The sequence below is a fragment of the Nyctibius grandis genome, chromosome 5 (genome assembly GCF_013368605.1).
Source record: "Nyctibius grandis isolate bNycGra1 chromosome 5, bNycGra1.pri, whole genome shotgun sequence".
NCBI lineage: Eukaryota > Metazoa > Chordata > Aves > Nyctibiiformes > Nyctibiidae > Nyctibius > Nyctibius grandis.
The window spans coordinates 90296826-90311874 of NC_090662.1; the positions used below are offsets into that span (position 1 = coordinate 90296826).

General features: G+C 51.2%; 2 protein-coding genes across 2 annotated transcripts; both read left to right on the top strand.

Moving 5' to 3' along the window:
- The first annotated feature begins 759 nt into the window (after positions 1-759).
- Positions 760-2450, top strand: RBP5 (retinol binding protein 5). The gene is made up of 4 exons (XM_068402001.1): positions 760-911; positions 1179-1357; positions 1827-1928; positions 2328-2450. Exons 1-4 carry the CDS (start codon positions 839-841, stop codon positions 2379-2381), a joined length of 408 nt encoding a protein of 135 aa, XP_068258102.1. The 5' UTR covers positions 760-838; the 3' UTR covers positions 2382-2450.
- Positions 2451-7397: 4947 nt separating this feature from the next.
- C1R (complement C1r) lies at positions 7398-14813 on the top strand. The gene is made up of 11 exons (XM_068401442.1): positions 7398-7475; positions 8243-8471; positions 8693-8885; positions 9064-9207; positions 9355-9551; positions 10035-10182; positions 10263-10384; positions 10972-11050; positions 11460-11600; positions 13218-13292; positions 13525-14813. Exons 1-11 carry the CDS (start codon positions 7468-7470, stop codon positions 14325-14327), a joined length of 2139 nt encoding a protein of 712 aa, XP_068257543.1. The 5' UTR covers positions 7398-7467; the 3' UTR covers positions 14328-14813.
- Positions 14814-15049: the final 236 nt, after the last annotated feature.

The following is a 15049-nucleotide window of genomic DNA, read 5'->3' on the forward strand; positions in this document are numbered from 1 at the left end:
CTCCACGCCCGGCCCCGCCCCGCACTGCAGCATGACGTCACGGGGCCGGTGCGGGGCGGCAGCCAATGCGAGGGGCCGCCGCGCCAGGTGCTGCGGGGGGGGCGCGGAGCGGAGCGGAGCGGAGCGGTGCGGGGGAGCCGCCGGTTTTCCTGCAATCGGGCAGGGCACGGAGAGGGGCGAGCGCTGGGGGCGCCTGGCCGCGGTGGGCGGGGGGCTTCAAAGCCGTCGCCCGGTGCTTCGCCCCGGGAAGCATCCTCGCAGCTGCCGGGGGACGCGTGAGGAGCGGGCGGGGGATGCGGGGTGGGAAGATCGGGGAGTGCCGGGGCGAGGGGCTGCAGACCGCATCCAGAGCCCGCCGCCCACCCGCCCCGGGCTCGGCGGGGCGGAGCCGCCAGCCTGCCGCCGCGTTTCCTCGACGGGTTGGCCGGGCCGAGGGGAGCGTGGGCCGGGGCACTGCTCTGGGGAAGCTCGCAGCTACCGGCGTCAGGGTGTGAGAAGGGGCCGGCGGGGGGGCGGTCCTTGGCGCTGGTTGGCAGCCAAGGGTTTCACACAAGCAGCCCCCGAGGGGGGCGGGGAGTGAGGAGGTGACCTGCTGCTCTCACGTCCTTCCCAGCCGAGGCGGAGATGCTGGAAGCAGGGGCAGTCCCGGCCTTTTCCGCGCCCCCCGGCGCGGGGACTCTTACTGCAGCGGGGAGGCCGGGGGCCGGGCTGCCCCGCAACCTCGCCGCACCGCGGGAGAGGCACCGGCCCGCCCGGCGAGCCAGCTCGGTCCCAGCTCCGTGTCTGTCCCGCTCCTTGCCCTCTCTCCTCGCCGTCGGCCCGGTCCCTCTGCCCCGGGATGCCTCCCAACCTCACCGGCTATTACCGCTTCGTCTCCCAGGAGAACATGGACAATTACCTACGTGCTTTAGGTAACTCCACCCTCCTCATCCCGCTCCTTCCTCCCCTTTTCTTCCCTTCTGTCTCCAAAAATGTCAGAAGTCGGGAAGGGGAGGAAGGGATTTGGGAACCCTCTGGTCCTTCTGTCTGTGACCATCACTTTTGCGCTGTGGTGGGAGGAGGGGAGGAGGTGTCATGGCTGGAGCTCCCTCGATTAAAGACTGGAGGAGCTCTGCGGGGATGCTGCTAGAGGAGAGGCCCAGGTCATCCACAGATCTCCCCTCCCTCTCATCCTCCAGATATCAATGTGGTCCTGCGAAAACTGGTTTGCCTCCTGAAGCCCGATAAAGAGATCATCCACACAGGAGATCACATGGTCATCCGCACGATCACTTCGCTGCGAGACTATGTTATGGATTTTGACCTGGGAGTCCAGTTCGAGGAAGACCTGGGACCCGTGGATGGACGGAAGTGCCAGGTGAGAAGCCCAAGCAGTGCAGTTTGACAGCGGACTGGGGTGCGCTAGAAGTTCAGGACTTGCTCAGCTTTTGTTTCATGAACTAGATGAGAGCCCAGCCCAGAGCTGGCGTGCCCCTGCAGGTCCAGGAATAAGTGGCTCTATGACTAAATCACTCACAGCAAAGGGAATAAGCACCGAACAGCCAGAAACCCGGCACTTCAGGACCCAGAGGGTACTATGCTCTGGAGCAAAGCCCTGAAAAGACAGAATGTCAGCCCACTTGGCAGTACTCTGTTGCGCTTGGAAGCCAGAGGGTCATTCAACTCCCACAAAGAGCATCAGTCCCAGGGAGCCACCAAAGAGACACCAGATCAGGGACTGCATTTGAAAATGTGTCTGAGAGGAACAGTCAGTGTCATCGCTGGAAACCTGTATTGCCAGGTCACACTTGTCTTGGGACCATGTCTTACCTTGTCCTTTTTTTCAGACAACTGTCTCCTGGGAAGGAGATCAGCTGGTGTGTGAGCAGCTAGGAGAGAAGAGGAACCGAGGCTGGAGGCACTGGCTGGAGGGGGACCAGCTGCATCTGGTGAGGAGGGGTCCAGCGCAGCTTGGTAAATCCCAGTCGCAGTGGGCTGGGGGGGGACACAGTGCGGGTGCTGCGGGCTCTGAGCCAGCGGTGCAGCTTCCTTCCAGCTCCTTCTCAGACTTCAGCCCCGGCTCCTCCGGGGCAGCCACCGCTTCACACAAACATCCGCCTCCAGGGTTTAAAAGTTAACGCAGCTCAGCAAAGGCCATGGCCCTTCGGGGCCCTGCAGCCTGACCCGCTGGGGCTTTGGGAGGGTCGGGAAGGGCGTGCAGCAGCATGTGGCCTGCGAGACTCCAGCCAGCACCGGGAGGGCAGGCAGGGCTGCGGTGGTGGCAGCTGGAGATGGGGGAGAAGTAGGGGATCCAGCCTAAATGCCTTTTTTCGCCCCCCTTTCCCCAGCGCATGACCGCTGAAGATGAGGTCTGTGTCCAGGTCTTCCAGAAGGTGAAGTGAGCGCTCCCCCGGAGGGACGCCCGGCCGGGACCCTCGCTCCCGAGGGCAAACTGCCCCGCGTTGAAAAAAGAAACAAGACCCGAGCGAGCCGACCCCCCCCGTAGCAGCGTGTTTTCTTCTGCCTCCGCGCTCGCCCAGCAGCGGCCGGGGCGGCGGGCCGGGCCCTCCCGCGGCCGGGGGTCACGGCGGGGCCGGGCCTGCGGGGAGCGGGAGGCGGGGAGAGGAGGCGGCCCGGGTGGGCCGCGACGGGGAGGGCGATGGGCCCGGCACGGAGGCGCCTTTCAGAATAAGAGCGGGGCGGGGAGGAGCGGGGAGGGGGCTGCCCCACGCCCGGCCCGGCCCCCGCGCTCCTCCGGCCGGCCCCGCCGAGGCCAAACCCCGCGCTGCCCCCCGGCTCCCCCGGGGAAGCAGGAGGGGATGCCCCGGTGGGCAAGGGTGGCTGAGGCTGCCCCTTCTTCCGTAGCTACCAACACCAGCTGTCTTCTCCTGCCCCTGGGGACGCCACATTCTTCTCAGGATCACGGGATCCTGGAGCGGGACGGGTAGAAGACAGATCTTGTCCTTCTGAGTCAAGGGTTTTCATGTAATGGTGTGAAATCCGAGGGCTGGGGCAAGGGAACTAGCCCCGTGTTCACTGCGCTCCTGAGAAGGTCCTGAGGGTGAGGAAGGCTCAGGCTCTCCTGGTGTAAGAGACCACAGCCACCACCTCTAGCCCCAGCACTCCTTCTGGCATTCCTGACAGTGTCTCCCCATGGCCATCACAGCTCCCCTGGTCCACAGCTCCTCTCTACAATCAGAGACCAAGGGACAGAACCAAAGGAGGTGAGGTCCCCTGAAAAGCCAGGCCAATGCCAAAGACAGAGGTGTCCTTTAATGAAGACACCTGATGGGATGTGCACAAGCCCACAGGCAGTTACTTCTGAAGGACGCTTGTGGTTGCCCCCCAATAAAAGGTTGAAGGGCAGTGTACGCAGAAATGCGTAGCTACTGACATCACAGAGAACCAAGAGGTAGGCAGATTTTGAAAATACAGGCCCTTTTCAAGCTGAGAAAATGCCATTTTCTCTTCCAGCAGCTCATCTAAAAAGTAGTATTTTCCAAAGAGCTTCTCTTCAGGAAACTGCAAAGAGGAGTGCCATGAGAAAAGCATTACTTCAGAACATGTGATAAGCAAGGAGTTGGGGAGCTGCAGCTGTACCTATAATGTCAACCTCTGGCTCTTCAAGGTTATCTCTGAAGACATTCCAGGCTGCAGTACCCTGTCAATATCCACAGTGCAAGAGTACCACTGGGTGGGACACAATCAAACCCAACAAGCAATCCTAGCCACGCCATCCAGCATGTCATTTATCTGCTCTATGCAGACCTCCACAACCCATTGTTCTTTCTATCATAAGGAGGCTCTACATTATCTTTGTTGTATCACGAGGTTGCAAAAGGCAGAGCTTTGACCGATAGCAGCTGGAGCTGGCTCAACTGTTGCCCTCTTTGTGCTCCTCCATACAATGAGAGCCCTTCTGAGCTGCTTCTGATCTCCAATACCAAGCTCACTTCACCATGTCCAGACTGATATCTTCCAGACTGAGTGATCAACAACTCATCAATTCATGTCAGGCCCTGCACCAAAATCTGGTATGAACTTTAATTTTCTGAGCCCACATTCTGGTTTGATGGTAGAGAGCTATTGCCTTCAGGTGGTTAGCCAGACTCTTCCACTGGCATGCCAACCATCCACATAATTGTCATGTAAGCCTGTGAAGTGGTATGCTGAGTGGATTGCTTCTGACTGGTTGCCAGCCATCATATATCCGTGACAGCCTCTAGTCTTCAGGAAACATCCTGTTGTGCCAGAACCATAGATAGGAATCATACCCACTTGATGTGGTCCACACTCATAATAATCATAAGGGATAGTATTCCAACCTATTCTAGGGCTTCAGTTAGTAACTACCAGCACTAATAATTCACTGTTTTTTCTTTTGTAATCATGCTATAGGTGTGATGCCTAAGTCAGATGGTGACTTTGCCCAACAGTACTATATCACTGAGACACGAGCCTGTGGGAGGTGAGGATGCTAGCGTAAGGCAGGGGCTAAGGTGTGATATTGGGAGGACACTGTATTTGTTCTTGCCCCTTGCTGAGTGGCTAGTGCTGCAGAACTACATCCCTTCTAGGGTATTACCCTTGGCTTTTCTCCTTGATTTAGAAGACACAAAAACAGACTACCAAGATGATGATGCTGCTGCTCACCATTTCGTACCAGGGGGAAGACCCACTTTTAGAGTCCTGAGCCTTCTTTTGGTGTAGGTCATCTTCTCCATATCAGCCAGAGCTGCAGGAGTGGCATGATTTGTCTGAAAAAGTGGTAAGCCATTGGATAGCACAGGTCTGGCTGTGTGAAGCCGAAGCCCTATGGCTGGTGGCAGAGTGTCCCCAAAAGGCTGTGATGGGTAGTCAAACCAAGGGGTTGAATGCAGAGTGCCCTGGGAAAGCAGGTCAGTGTTTACAGGTGAGCCTGGGTCCGTGGCCCTGGTGTACTGTAGGGTAGGTGGTGTAGCTGTAGGAGGCCCAACAGAGGTATTTCTCTGTTCTACTTGCTTCAAGTTTGAGGATAAAGTATCCAACTCATCTTCTCCTTCTCAGTGGATGAGAGGGTCTGTACATCAGAGGATGATCTCATGGCTTCTGAGGCTGTAGAGCAGGTTTTTTTCCAGTGACCTCCTGCAACACACTGTATGCAAAGCAGATGTTTCTCTCCATGAGAGGATGTTGGCATCTTTGACCATGCTGAAGATCTACAGTTTCTTTACTTTGCTCTGATATTGTCTGGATTTATTGTCCAGTCCTCTTGTAGCTCAGCTGAGTCAAGCAGGCAGCAAACAGCTGCTAGTTTTGGCTTTCTGTGGTCCTACATGTATTCCGTGGTCCTACGTGTATTCTGCACTTCAGCAAAGAAAGGCACAGACATCCTTCTGAGGAAAGTGGTGCCAGGTATTTTCTGGCTCCTATGTAACATAAAGGATTGCACAGAGCATTTGAAGGGGAATGCCACCACTGGGAGCACTGGAGCAGGACTGAGGGCATAGCTGTATTGTCCAAATCAGGTGGGTCTATGGGACATGTATTAGAGGTGGGCTGCTCCAGTTAGGCCTATCTCCAGCTAATCACCCTTGCTTTACCAGCTGAAGTGTTCTCCTAGTAGCCCAGATGGTGTTATCAGGGTGGAGAGAGGAAATGAAGACATGGGAGATGTGTCTTGAAAGTGCCACAGGGAACTCCCAGTAGTGCCCCCCTGGACAGAAGATTCCTTGTCAAGAACACACTGAAATGATCAGCTTCCTTACAGATGATCCTCAATCACGTTTGGATATCTGTGTTTTGCCAGACACCAGTATCTTCCCACCATAACAGATCTCTCTGAGAGTAGTTCCCAGTGCTTGCCAGCTACTTTCCAGATGTGGTTTCTGAGTACAAGCTTCCCTTCTGGTGGGACAGTAAGCCAGCAGAACTTGCTCCAGCACGGCACAGCACAGCAGTGAGCCTGCCCAGGTACGTTCATCATGCAGAGAAGATATTTGTACATCAGGAAGTACTGGGGTAATGTCCCCTGCTTAATTCTGATGTGTGGGGCCACATGGTGTTATTACAGAGGCACTAATTACATGTTTATGTAATCTTTTTCAGATAATAATTCAAAGATGTTTGATGAGCAGGTTCTCTAGTACACTTCCATAAATATCCCAAAGATGCTTTCTTCATTCTTTTTAACACTATTTTAATCTTCATTCAACATGTTTTTGTAGCTGTGAATTATTTCCTGTGATTTCAATGCAAGAAACGTGCTAGTTTCTCTGAAGCCACCCATCATTCTACGGGAAAACACTAAAATGGTGTTTTACCTCTTACACTGAAGTCTGAAAGCCAGGAAATTTTAAACTTCATGAAGCTGGTGGCACACAATATATGTCTTGAGCGCTATGCTGATAACAGCCTGAAATGTGTTTCTCAGTTGCTCCCTTTTCTCATTTCCCCATTAAATACTGAAGTCTTTATCTATCTATCTTGTTTGTCCTAAAAATGCTTGCAGAACAAACAGCAGGGAGGGTCCTTGAAAAGGGACTTGTTCTCCGAATGCTTTTAATTCTATAGGTTTGTTCACTTTTTCTTAATATCTATTTGACTCAAATGCCTGAGGTTTGAGAGGGGCTTTTTTACAAGTGCAAGTAGTGACAGGACGAGGGGGAATGGCTTTGAACTGAAAGAGGGTGGATTTAGATTAGATATTAGGAAGAAATTCTTTACTGTGAGGGTGGTGAGACACTGGAACAGGTTGCCCAGAGAAGCTGCGGATGCCCCCTCCCTGGAAGTGTTCAAGGCCAGATTGGATGAGGCTTTGAGCAACCTGGTCTAGTGGAAGGTGTCCCTGCCCGTGGCAGGGGAGGTTGGAACTACATGATCTTTAAGGTCCCTTCCAACCCAAACCGTTCTATGATTCTATGATTCTTGCTTTCCCTGAAGATGCTCCCAGTTCCCATCCCAAAAAACCTCTGAAGTGCCCTTCAGCATGCCAGAACAGAGAAGACTTGACTTTTTTTGATGGCTTGATTTCTTTAAGTTTAAATTAATTTGTTAAGACTGAAATTTCTGGTCTTCTTACACCAGAAAACTGCCCAGAAGAAGAGGAGGAGACTTCCTAGGAGAACATCTGGGGTCGGGGGCGGGGGGAGGAACTGAGAGCAGCTGCCGGATTGCATATCACACCCTAGGAAGGCTCTCCAGCTTCCTGCCTCCTCGCCCCGAGGAGGCAGATCGGCTCTGCCTGGCTCGGGTGTGCCGGCGCCCCGAGGGCTCTCCCCGCGGTCCGTGCCCGCAGCCCGGGGCCCGGGGCTCGGCAGCGGCGCGGCAGCAGGGGGCAGCAGGCGCCGGGCGGCGGCGGCCCGGGCCGGTGCCGGGCTCCCCGCAGCCGCGCTGGCTCTGCCCTCCCTCCGCCTCTCCCCACCTCCCTGACCGGCTCCCCCCGCGCTGCGGAGCTCCGGCCGGGGCGGCGGGGAGGACGGGCAGGGGTGCGCGCACGGCGGGGAGCGCATGGCCATGTGAGTGGGGCGGCGGGGGAGGGGGAACGCGCGGCCACATCCTCGGGGGGGAGCGGGAGGGTTAGACCCTTCCACGAGGGGGAAGAGGGCCAAGGGGCTAAGCTCGTGCTCGCTGACCCTCCTTCCTGGCTGATGTTTTCATGAGATCTGGGCAGTAGGCTTGTTTTGGAGGAACACTGATAGTCCCGTTCCCTGGAGGGGAAGAGGGGAGATCTGCAGAATGAGGGGGGAAAAAAGAGTGCTAACAGTGCTAACCTTTGGGAGGAGAGAGAGCGAGGCATAACTGGGTAGAGGGCTGCCCAGGAGGCACTGCAGGATTGCTCCTCAGCAAACTGAGCTTGAGATCTTCAGGTCCTCACCAAATGAACTGGGCGAAGATCCTAAACTAGCAATAACCAGAAATGACCCGCTGGCCCAGAGCCAAAAGGACTCAAACTTCCCCTGGTTCTAAGGGACCCAGCCCCATGACTGCTGGGAACAAGCAGATGTTGCTCAGGAAATTCACCAGTGCTCCTTCAAACTGCTTCCTGGGTTGATGAATCTCTTTGGCTGGGTGACAATGCCTTGCTGGAGCTTGGCACACTGCTGGTGTCTTCATTTCAGCTGTCCTTCTTGTTCCTCAGTAATCCAAGCCAGAAGTTAGACCCGCATCTAGGCCTCCCATGTTTGGATTCCATTAGACAGTGCACAAGTCACTTGTGAAGTCTCCCCTGATTTTGGATGACCTAATTCTGTGCAATGTCATAGTTTACTTGCCATGTTCACAGGCACGTTCCTTTTCTCCTGTGGGCCTTCCTCTTTGTTGGAGTGGTCAGTTCCAGTCCAGTCCCAAGAAAGCTTTTTGGGGAGATCACATCCCCCAGTTATCCCAAGCCATATCCCAACAATAACATCAGCATCTGGGATATCCACGTCCCAAAAGGCTATGTGGTGAAGCTGACCTTCAGATATTTTGACCTGGAGCCATCTGAGTCCTGCTTCTATGACTATGTTAAGGTATGTGACTGGATACCTGGGCCAAAGGGGTGGTTGGAGATGAGAATCTAGTGGCCACCACCTGCAATGGCCGTTCATTCACCATGCCTTCTCTAATGCTTCCCACAAAGGAAAGGGAAGGAGTTAAAGATAGAAATGTGTGACTCATGGCTGGGCAATAGTGATCCATGGAGCAGGCTGAATCTTATGAAGCTACAGTGATTTCCCCTTAACCTTGACAGATCAAAGCAGACAAGAAGGACTTGGGCCGATACTGTGGCCAGCTTGGGTCAACCACAGGCAATCACCCCGGAAAAAAGAATTTTGTATCAAAGGGGAACAGGATGCACCTGGCGTTTCACTCTGATTTCTCCAATGAAGACAATGGCACAGTGATTCCCTACAGGGGCTTCCTGGCCTATTACCAAGCTGTGGGTGAGTACGCAATACCCTCAGCATGCAGAAAACAGCCTGTGTGGCTCCACCAATTTTCCTCCTTGTCAAGGAAATAAAGAGAAGCTGTAAGCAAGGATATGAATCTCTGTGCTTTCAGTGTACAGCAGAGAGGTTTAACACTTTCCTCCCCTTGTCCCTGCATCTTCTATGTCTTCAGATCTTGACGAATGTGACCCTAACAATGCTGCTGAGCAAGATGAAAGGCCTCAGTGCCAGCACTTCTGCCACAACTATGTGGGTGGCTACTTCTGTTCTTGCCGGACTGGCTACCAGCTTCAGAGTGACCACCACTCCTGCAAAGGTAAATTGAAATTTTAAAAGATCAGAGGGTTCCAGGGAAGAAGCCCTTCAGCCAGGAAGGGTGGGAGAAGTGACTTAGGGAGCAGTTGACAGGGCTGCAGAAGACACAGCTCCACAATGTGACCACCACTTTCTTCCTCTACATCAGCGGAGTGCAGCAGTGAGTTGTTCACAGAGGCATCGGGGTACCTGAGCAGCCCTGAGTACCCCCAGCCCTATCCTGAAGACCTCCGGTGTAACTACAGCATCCGTCTGCAAAAGGGTCTGTCTATCATCCTCAAGTTCTTGGAACCCTTTGAGATTGAGGAACACCAACAAGTCCACTGTCCTTATGACCAGCTCAAGGTACTCTACTTCCACCCCTGCTGCCAGACCTGGACAGGAATTGTGGGGACACCACTATTTGGATGAGAAATATGGGATCAGTACAAGGAGAATGTCCCAGCATGAAGGACTGAGCTCTTCCCTTGTCCCTCCCTCAGTGTGCTTAATTACCATTGTCCTGAGGTCAGAGGCTCTGGGTCACAGGCCCCTGTGAGTGGAGCAAAAAAAATCATCGTTCTTCCAGTTTTATCTCCCTTTGATTTAATCTCAGGATTTGAAGGGGTTGATGGCTCTGCTACCCATGATAAGGGAGAAGCAGAGCTTGTGGTAGGTTAGCCCTTTGTTCTGATCTGTCAGTGCAGACATCAGCAAAGATGCGTCAGACAACCAGCCCTGTCCACCATCATAGGCACTGTGGCAAACTTGGTCTGGATTGAAATCAGGATACTGGGGCAGAGAGGCATGTTGTGTTTCTGTCCCTGTGATACATGTTTTCCTCATCAGATCCAAGCACGAGGGAGAGAGATTGGTGAATTCTGTGGCAGGGAGTCACCTGGCAGCATTGAAACCAATAGCAATGAGGTGGACATACTCTTCCTCACCGATGAGTCAGGGTTCAGCCGTGGCTGGAAGATCCACTACACCTCGGAGAGTAAGACGTTTCTTCCCCAGAGGTTGCTACAGCCTATCTACACTGTTAATACCAACTTACTTTGTCCCATTCTCTGACAGAAATACGGTGCCCACAGCCTGTCCCACGGGATCAGTTTACCATCATCAGAGACCTGCAGCCTGTGTATCGATTTCAGGACTATTTTGTTGTCAGCTGCAAGACTGGGTATAACCTGATGGAGGTGAGATCCCTTCTCCAATCCCTTCGGTAATATTCTGGCTTCTCTTCAGTTTGTGTAAGTCTTTCAGCTTTCAGTAGAACTTTCTTTGGAGATTTCACTCCTGGCAACTTCTTGCCTTTTTGTTTCTTCTGTCTATCAGCTTTCTTCCAGAGTTTTCTCCTTTCCTAGCTCCCTTCCTTACACAGTTAGTGTTTCATGAAGCCCTGGTAGAAGATGAGAGACTAAGATCCCAGGAAACATTGGTAAACAAGAATATCTCTTTGTAGGGATCTGAAATCAGACTTGATGCAGATGTTACCTGCCTCCCCTGCCATCCTATTGCCAGGACTGGGTAGAGCCCCAGCCTTGTCACAGTTTTATGTTTGGTGGCTGCTGATATCTTGTCCTGCTATGAAGAATTTGTAGCCTGTGGCAAACACAGGATAGAGGGAAGGCAGCAAAGGGAAAGGACAGCAACTGGAACAGACTGCAGAGGGGCAACTATTGGACAGCAGTGAAAAGATGGGCAGCTAGAATAATATTTTAATGTGGGGAAGGGAATGTAAGGCTCTGTACAACCAACAGTGGTGTTTTTCTCTCCCATGCAGGGCAACCGAAAGCTGCTGTCCTTCACGGCTGTCTGCCAGGCTGATGGGACATGGCATCAATCCATGCCCCACTGTGAAAGTGAGTGATCTGAGAACAGGGATTATGCCCCCTGACGTGGCTTTCCCCCTCCAAGAACAGGGGGAATTCATCCTCTATGACTCAATTTGTCTGTGGCTGTAGACTCATGGATATGCTGGTTGGAAGGACCTGTGGAAGTCCACGGTTAACTTTCATTACATTTTTCCACTTACAAAAACTTAACTTACAAAAATGCATAAAATATTACTAAAAACTTGCTATAATGTTGTAACACCTAAAAGCAAAAGATCCCGGTTCAGGATCCATTTTGGAACACCCTCTCTCTGCCCGCTGTACTAACTGTTCCTCTCCATCCTTCACGTCATGGCCACAATCCAAGTCGAGCCTAAACCCGCAAGCAGTAAGGCTGTCTTTGATTCACCTCTTTTTTTTTTTTCCTTTTTTGTAGTTGTGAACTGTGGCAACCCTACAGACCTGACCAACGGGGCATTCAGCTATGTTAACACACCTGCAAACAACAGCTACCAGTCAGTGATCACGTACCGATGCAATGAGCCATATTATCACATTGTCACCGGAACAGGCGGTGGTGAGTCCTAATCCCACAGACATTGAAATCTGTGTGTGTGAAAAGCCCTCTCAGATCTCCAGTTAGAATTGTTTCTGCTCCCCAGGCTTAGGGCTCATGCTTTCCTCCTGTTGAAGGCTCTCCAGTCTTACCTTGGCTCTGCAGCATAGCTCCTGAGGTTTGTTGTCTCAGCCTATTCCCACCCTGCTTCATTCCCAGAGTCCATCACATCCCTCCTCCACGCTCTCCTTAACTTTTGCAGAAGGTCTGATTCTCTCAGCTGTAGTCATGATTTATTATTCTCTAGTTGATTTCATTCCTTTAGTGGCATTTGAGGCATGGTGTCTGGGAATCAAAATTCCCCAAACCAAAATTCTGAAACCTCATCATGCCAGTCCCAAGTTGCTACAGATGCAAATAAATAAATTCACACTCCAGTCCACTGTAACGCTGTTTACCTCTTTGGAATATTTTCCAGCAGCAGAGACATCTAAGGGCTAAATAACATACATGCAGAAAAATCTGCTTTCATGTAGCAGGTCAGAAAATTAAGGCAACATTCAAAATCATTCACATGACGCCTTTTTGCACCTGAGACATGATTTGATGACACAGGAGCTTTGGTTACAAGAACAGTATAAGGAGTTCATTATTTCCTTGCCTTGGCTGCTCATTTAGCCTCCACAAAAAAAAAAAAAAAAGTAGATTTTTAAGCTAAATCAGTTCCTGGATATGGTTGCCAGCATGGATGCACAGTTGTGCAGCATGCCTGAGACAGGTGACACTCTAGCACTGGGGCCAGGAGCAAGCAGCTAAGGAGTTCTTTAAGTTGGTACTGATGTTAGATTTGATTATTCTTGCTTCTGAGTTTAACTCCTTTCTAAAGAGTCAGAACTCAGTCATCAGAAAAAAAATCAGGAGCAAATAAATATCAGCACCAGCCAAATTCTAATGGGAAGTGACTGTGATTTAGTCAATTTTGAAAGAGAACAGCAAGCAGTTTCTTGGAAGCATTTAATACAGTGTAAGATAAATTGTATAAAAAATATTTTTAGTTACCAGCACGAACTTTCTAAGAAAAGCACGAATGTTGGAGGTAGTGGAGTTTGTGTTGAGTTAGCTGACCTGCAATATAGCTTCAGAAATAGATACTGAGCATGTACAGTAACTGACTCATCTTTTTTCTGTTTCTGGAACAAACCACCTTGTTCTACTCTCTTCAAACTACAGAGACCAGAAATCTGAATCTAAAATCCATATCTTTACTTATCCTCTCCCTTCTTTGGGCTAACTCTAAGTAAGGTCAAACAGTGCTCTGTAAGCACGTGGATTGAGTGAAGTTAAGACTTCACTCAGATGGCTCTTCAGGCTTTTCTTCTACAGAAGCAGTGCCTGAACTTTACTGGTCACCTGGAACTGAAGTGCTTCCAGATGTACATGCTATCCTAGATGGATACATTCCAGACTGTACCACAGGTGGCTTTTCCTGGGAAAGAGTGCCTTTGGGATGGAAGGGCTGAGTGCAGCATGTAGGACGCCTTGGAGAGAGGAACCCCTTGAAAATATTTTGTTCTGTTCTCTTCTTCCCACCCCATGCCTGCAGGCCTGGGTGTCATTTACTTCCATCTCATCCTACAGACAGATTCACCTGCTCTCCTGAGGGAACCTGGGTGGATCGAGATGGCCAAGTGAGGATTCCTGCCTGCTTGCCAGGTCAGTAAAAAACTCTGACTTTGTCTGGTGTTTACCAATTCATGCTTACAGTCAGTACAAAGCCAGGACAACATGCAGGTAGGGGAGTGAGGATAATGGTGTCAGTGAGGGAGGACAGGGAAATCTATCCATGAAGGGAAAAATAAGGTGAAATCTAACAGTGATGGTGTAGGAAGGAGAGAGACAAGCCAGGGCAACAGAGGATGTCATGATCTCCTTGCATTCTCCACAGTGTGTGGGAAACCGGTCAGTCCTGTGACTGAAGTCGAGCGGATCTTGGGCGGCAAGTCAGCAAGGAGAGGCAGTTTCCCTTGGCAGGCTCTGACAGGCATCCATGGACGAGGGGGTGGTGCACTCCTGGGAGATCGCTGGATCCTGACCGCTGCCCACACCATCCTCCCCAAAGGGGCAGGAGGGAACAATGTAAGCCTGGACCAGCTAGCAGAGGAGGCTAACGTTTTCCTCGGCCACACTAAGGTAGAAGAGCTCCGCAAGCTGGGTAACCACCCTGTACGTAGGATCTTTATCCATCCAGATTACAACCCTAAAGATGAGCACAACTTCAATGGGGACATAGCCCTACTGGAGCTGAAATACCCAGTAACCCTGGGCCCTACAGTACTGCCAATCTGTCTCCCAGATACTACCAACACCACATTCTACATGGATGGGCGCGTGGGCTACGTGAGCGGCTTTGGTGTGGAAAAAAACTTTATTTCAAATGTTTTGAAGTACGTAAGCCTACCGGCAGTTGCTCGAGAGAAGTGTCAGAGCTGGCTGGACAGTAAGAAGAGCGAGATACCTACAGTGTTCTCTGAGAACATGTTCTGTGCTGGCTTCCTGACAGTCAAACGGGATACCTGCCAGGGGGATAGTGGGAGCGTCTTCACAGTGTTAGACACAGAAAGTGGTCGCTGGGTGGCTACCGGTATTGTTTCTTGGGGTATTGGCTGTGCCGAGGGTTATGGCTTCTATACCAAGATCCTCAACTATGTGGACTGGATCAAAGGGATAGCAAGGGAGGATAGGCTCTAAATGCTGCTGTCCTACTACCTGAAGAATCACTTACAGCATATACTTTCCAGACACAGCAAATCATATCTAAAGCTTTATGTTGTTCCAAAGGCTTATCAAACATGCAGACCACATAACCTTCGTCATGAGCACTTCTGAAAGCCATATTGTTTGATGAATTCTTAGTGGTACTGTCAGAATTTACCAAAGGTGCTGTACCATTGGCAGCTTGTGGGACACCTTTGTGGATGTTCTGATTCTTCCAAATCTTATTATTGGATGAAGCCTGAATAATATCAGAAAATCTCATGACCACAAACATGTTATTGTTTGAAGTGCTGACGATATCAAACTACTGCAATCTCTTTTTGTACTCTGTTGTGTGGGAAGCTTGCAGGGCAGCAGACTTTCTTGAAGGATGTGGTACTTTGTGCTGATGTGTACACTGTGCAAATGCCCATTGCCGTCAGTGAGATTCTATGAATATTAAAATAATTGCTGGAGAAACCAAGTGTGTTTTGTGTCTTTTTTTCTAACAACTACTAAATATTCCCCATCACTGAAAGCAACTTACAGAATCATAGAATCGCGGAATGGTTAGGGTTGGAAGGGACATCTGGAGGTCCCCTGTAAGGTCCCCTTACAGACTTTATATAGGGATTGCTTTACTTACCATTAAAGTGTTTCCAGTTCTGCAACGGCATGTGGCAGTTGCTCACCTGTCACAAAACTGCCATTAGACT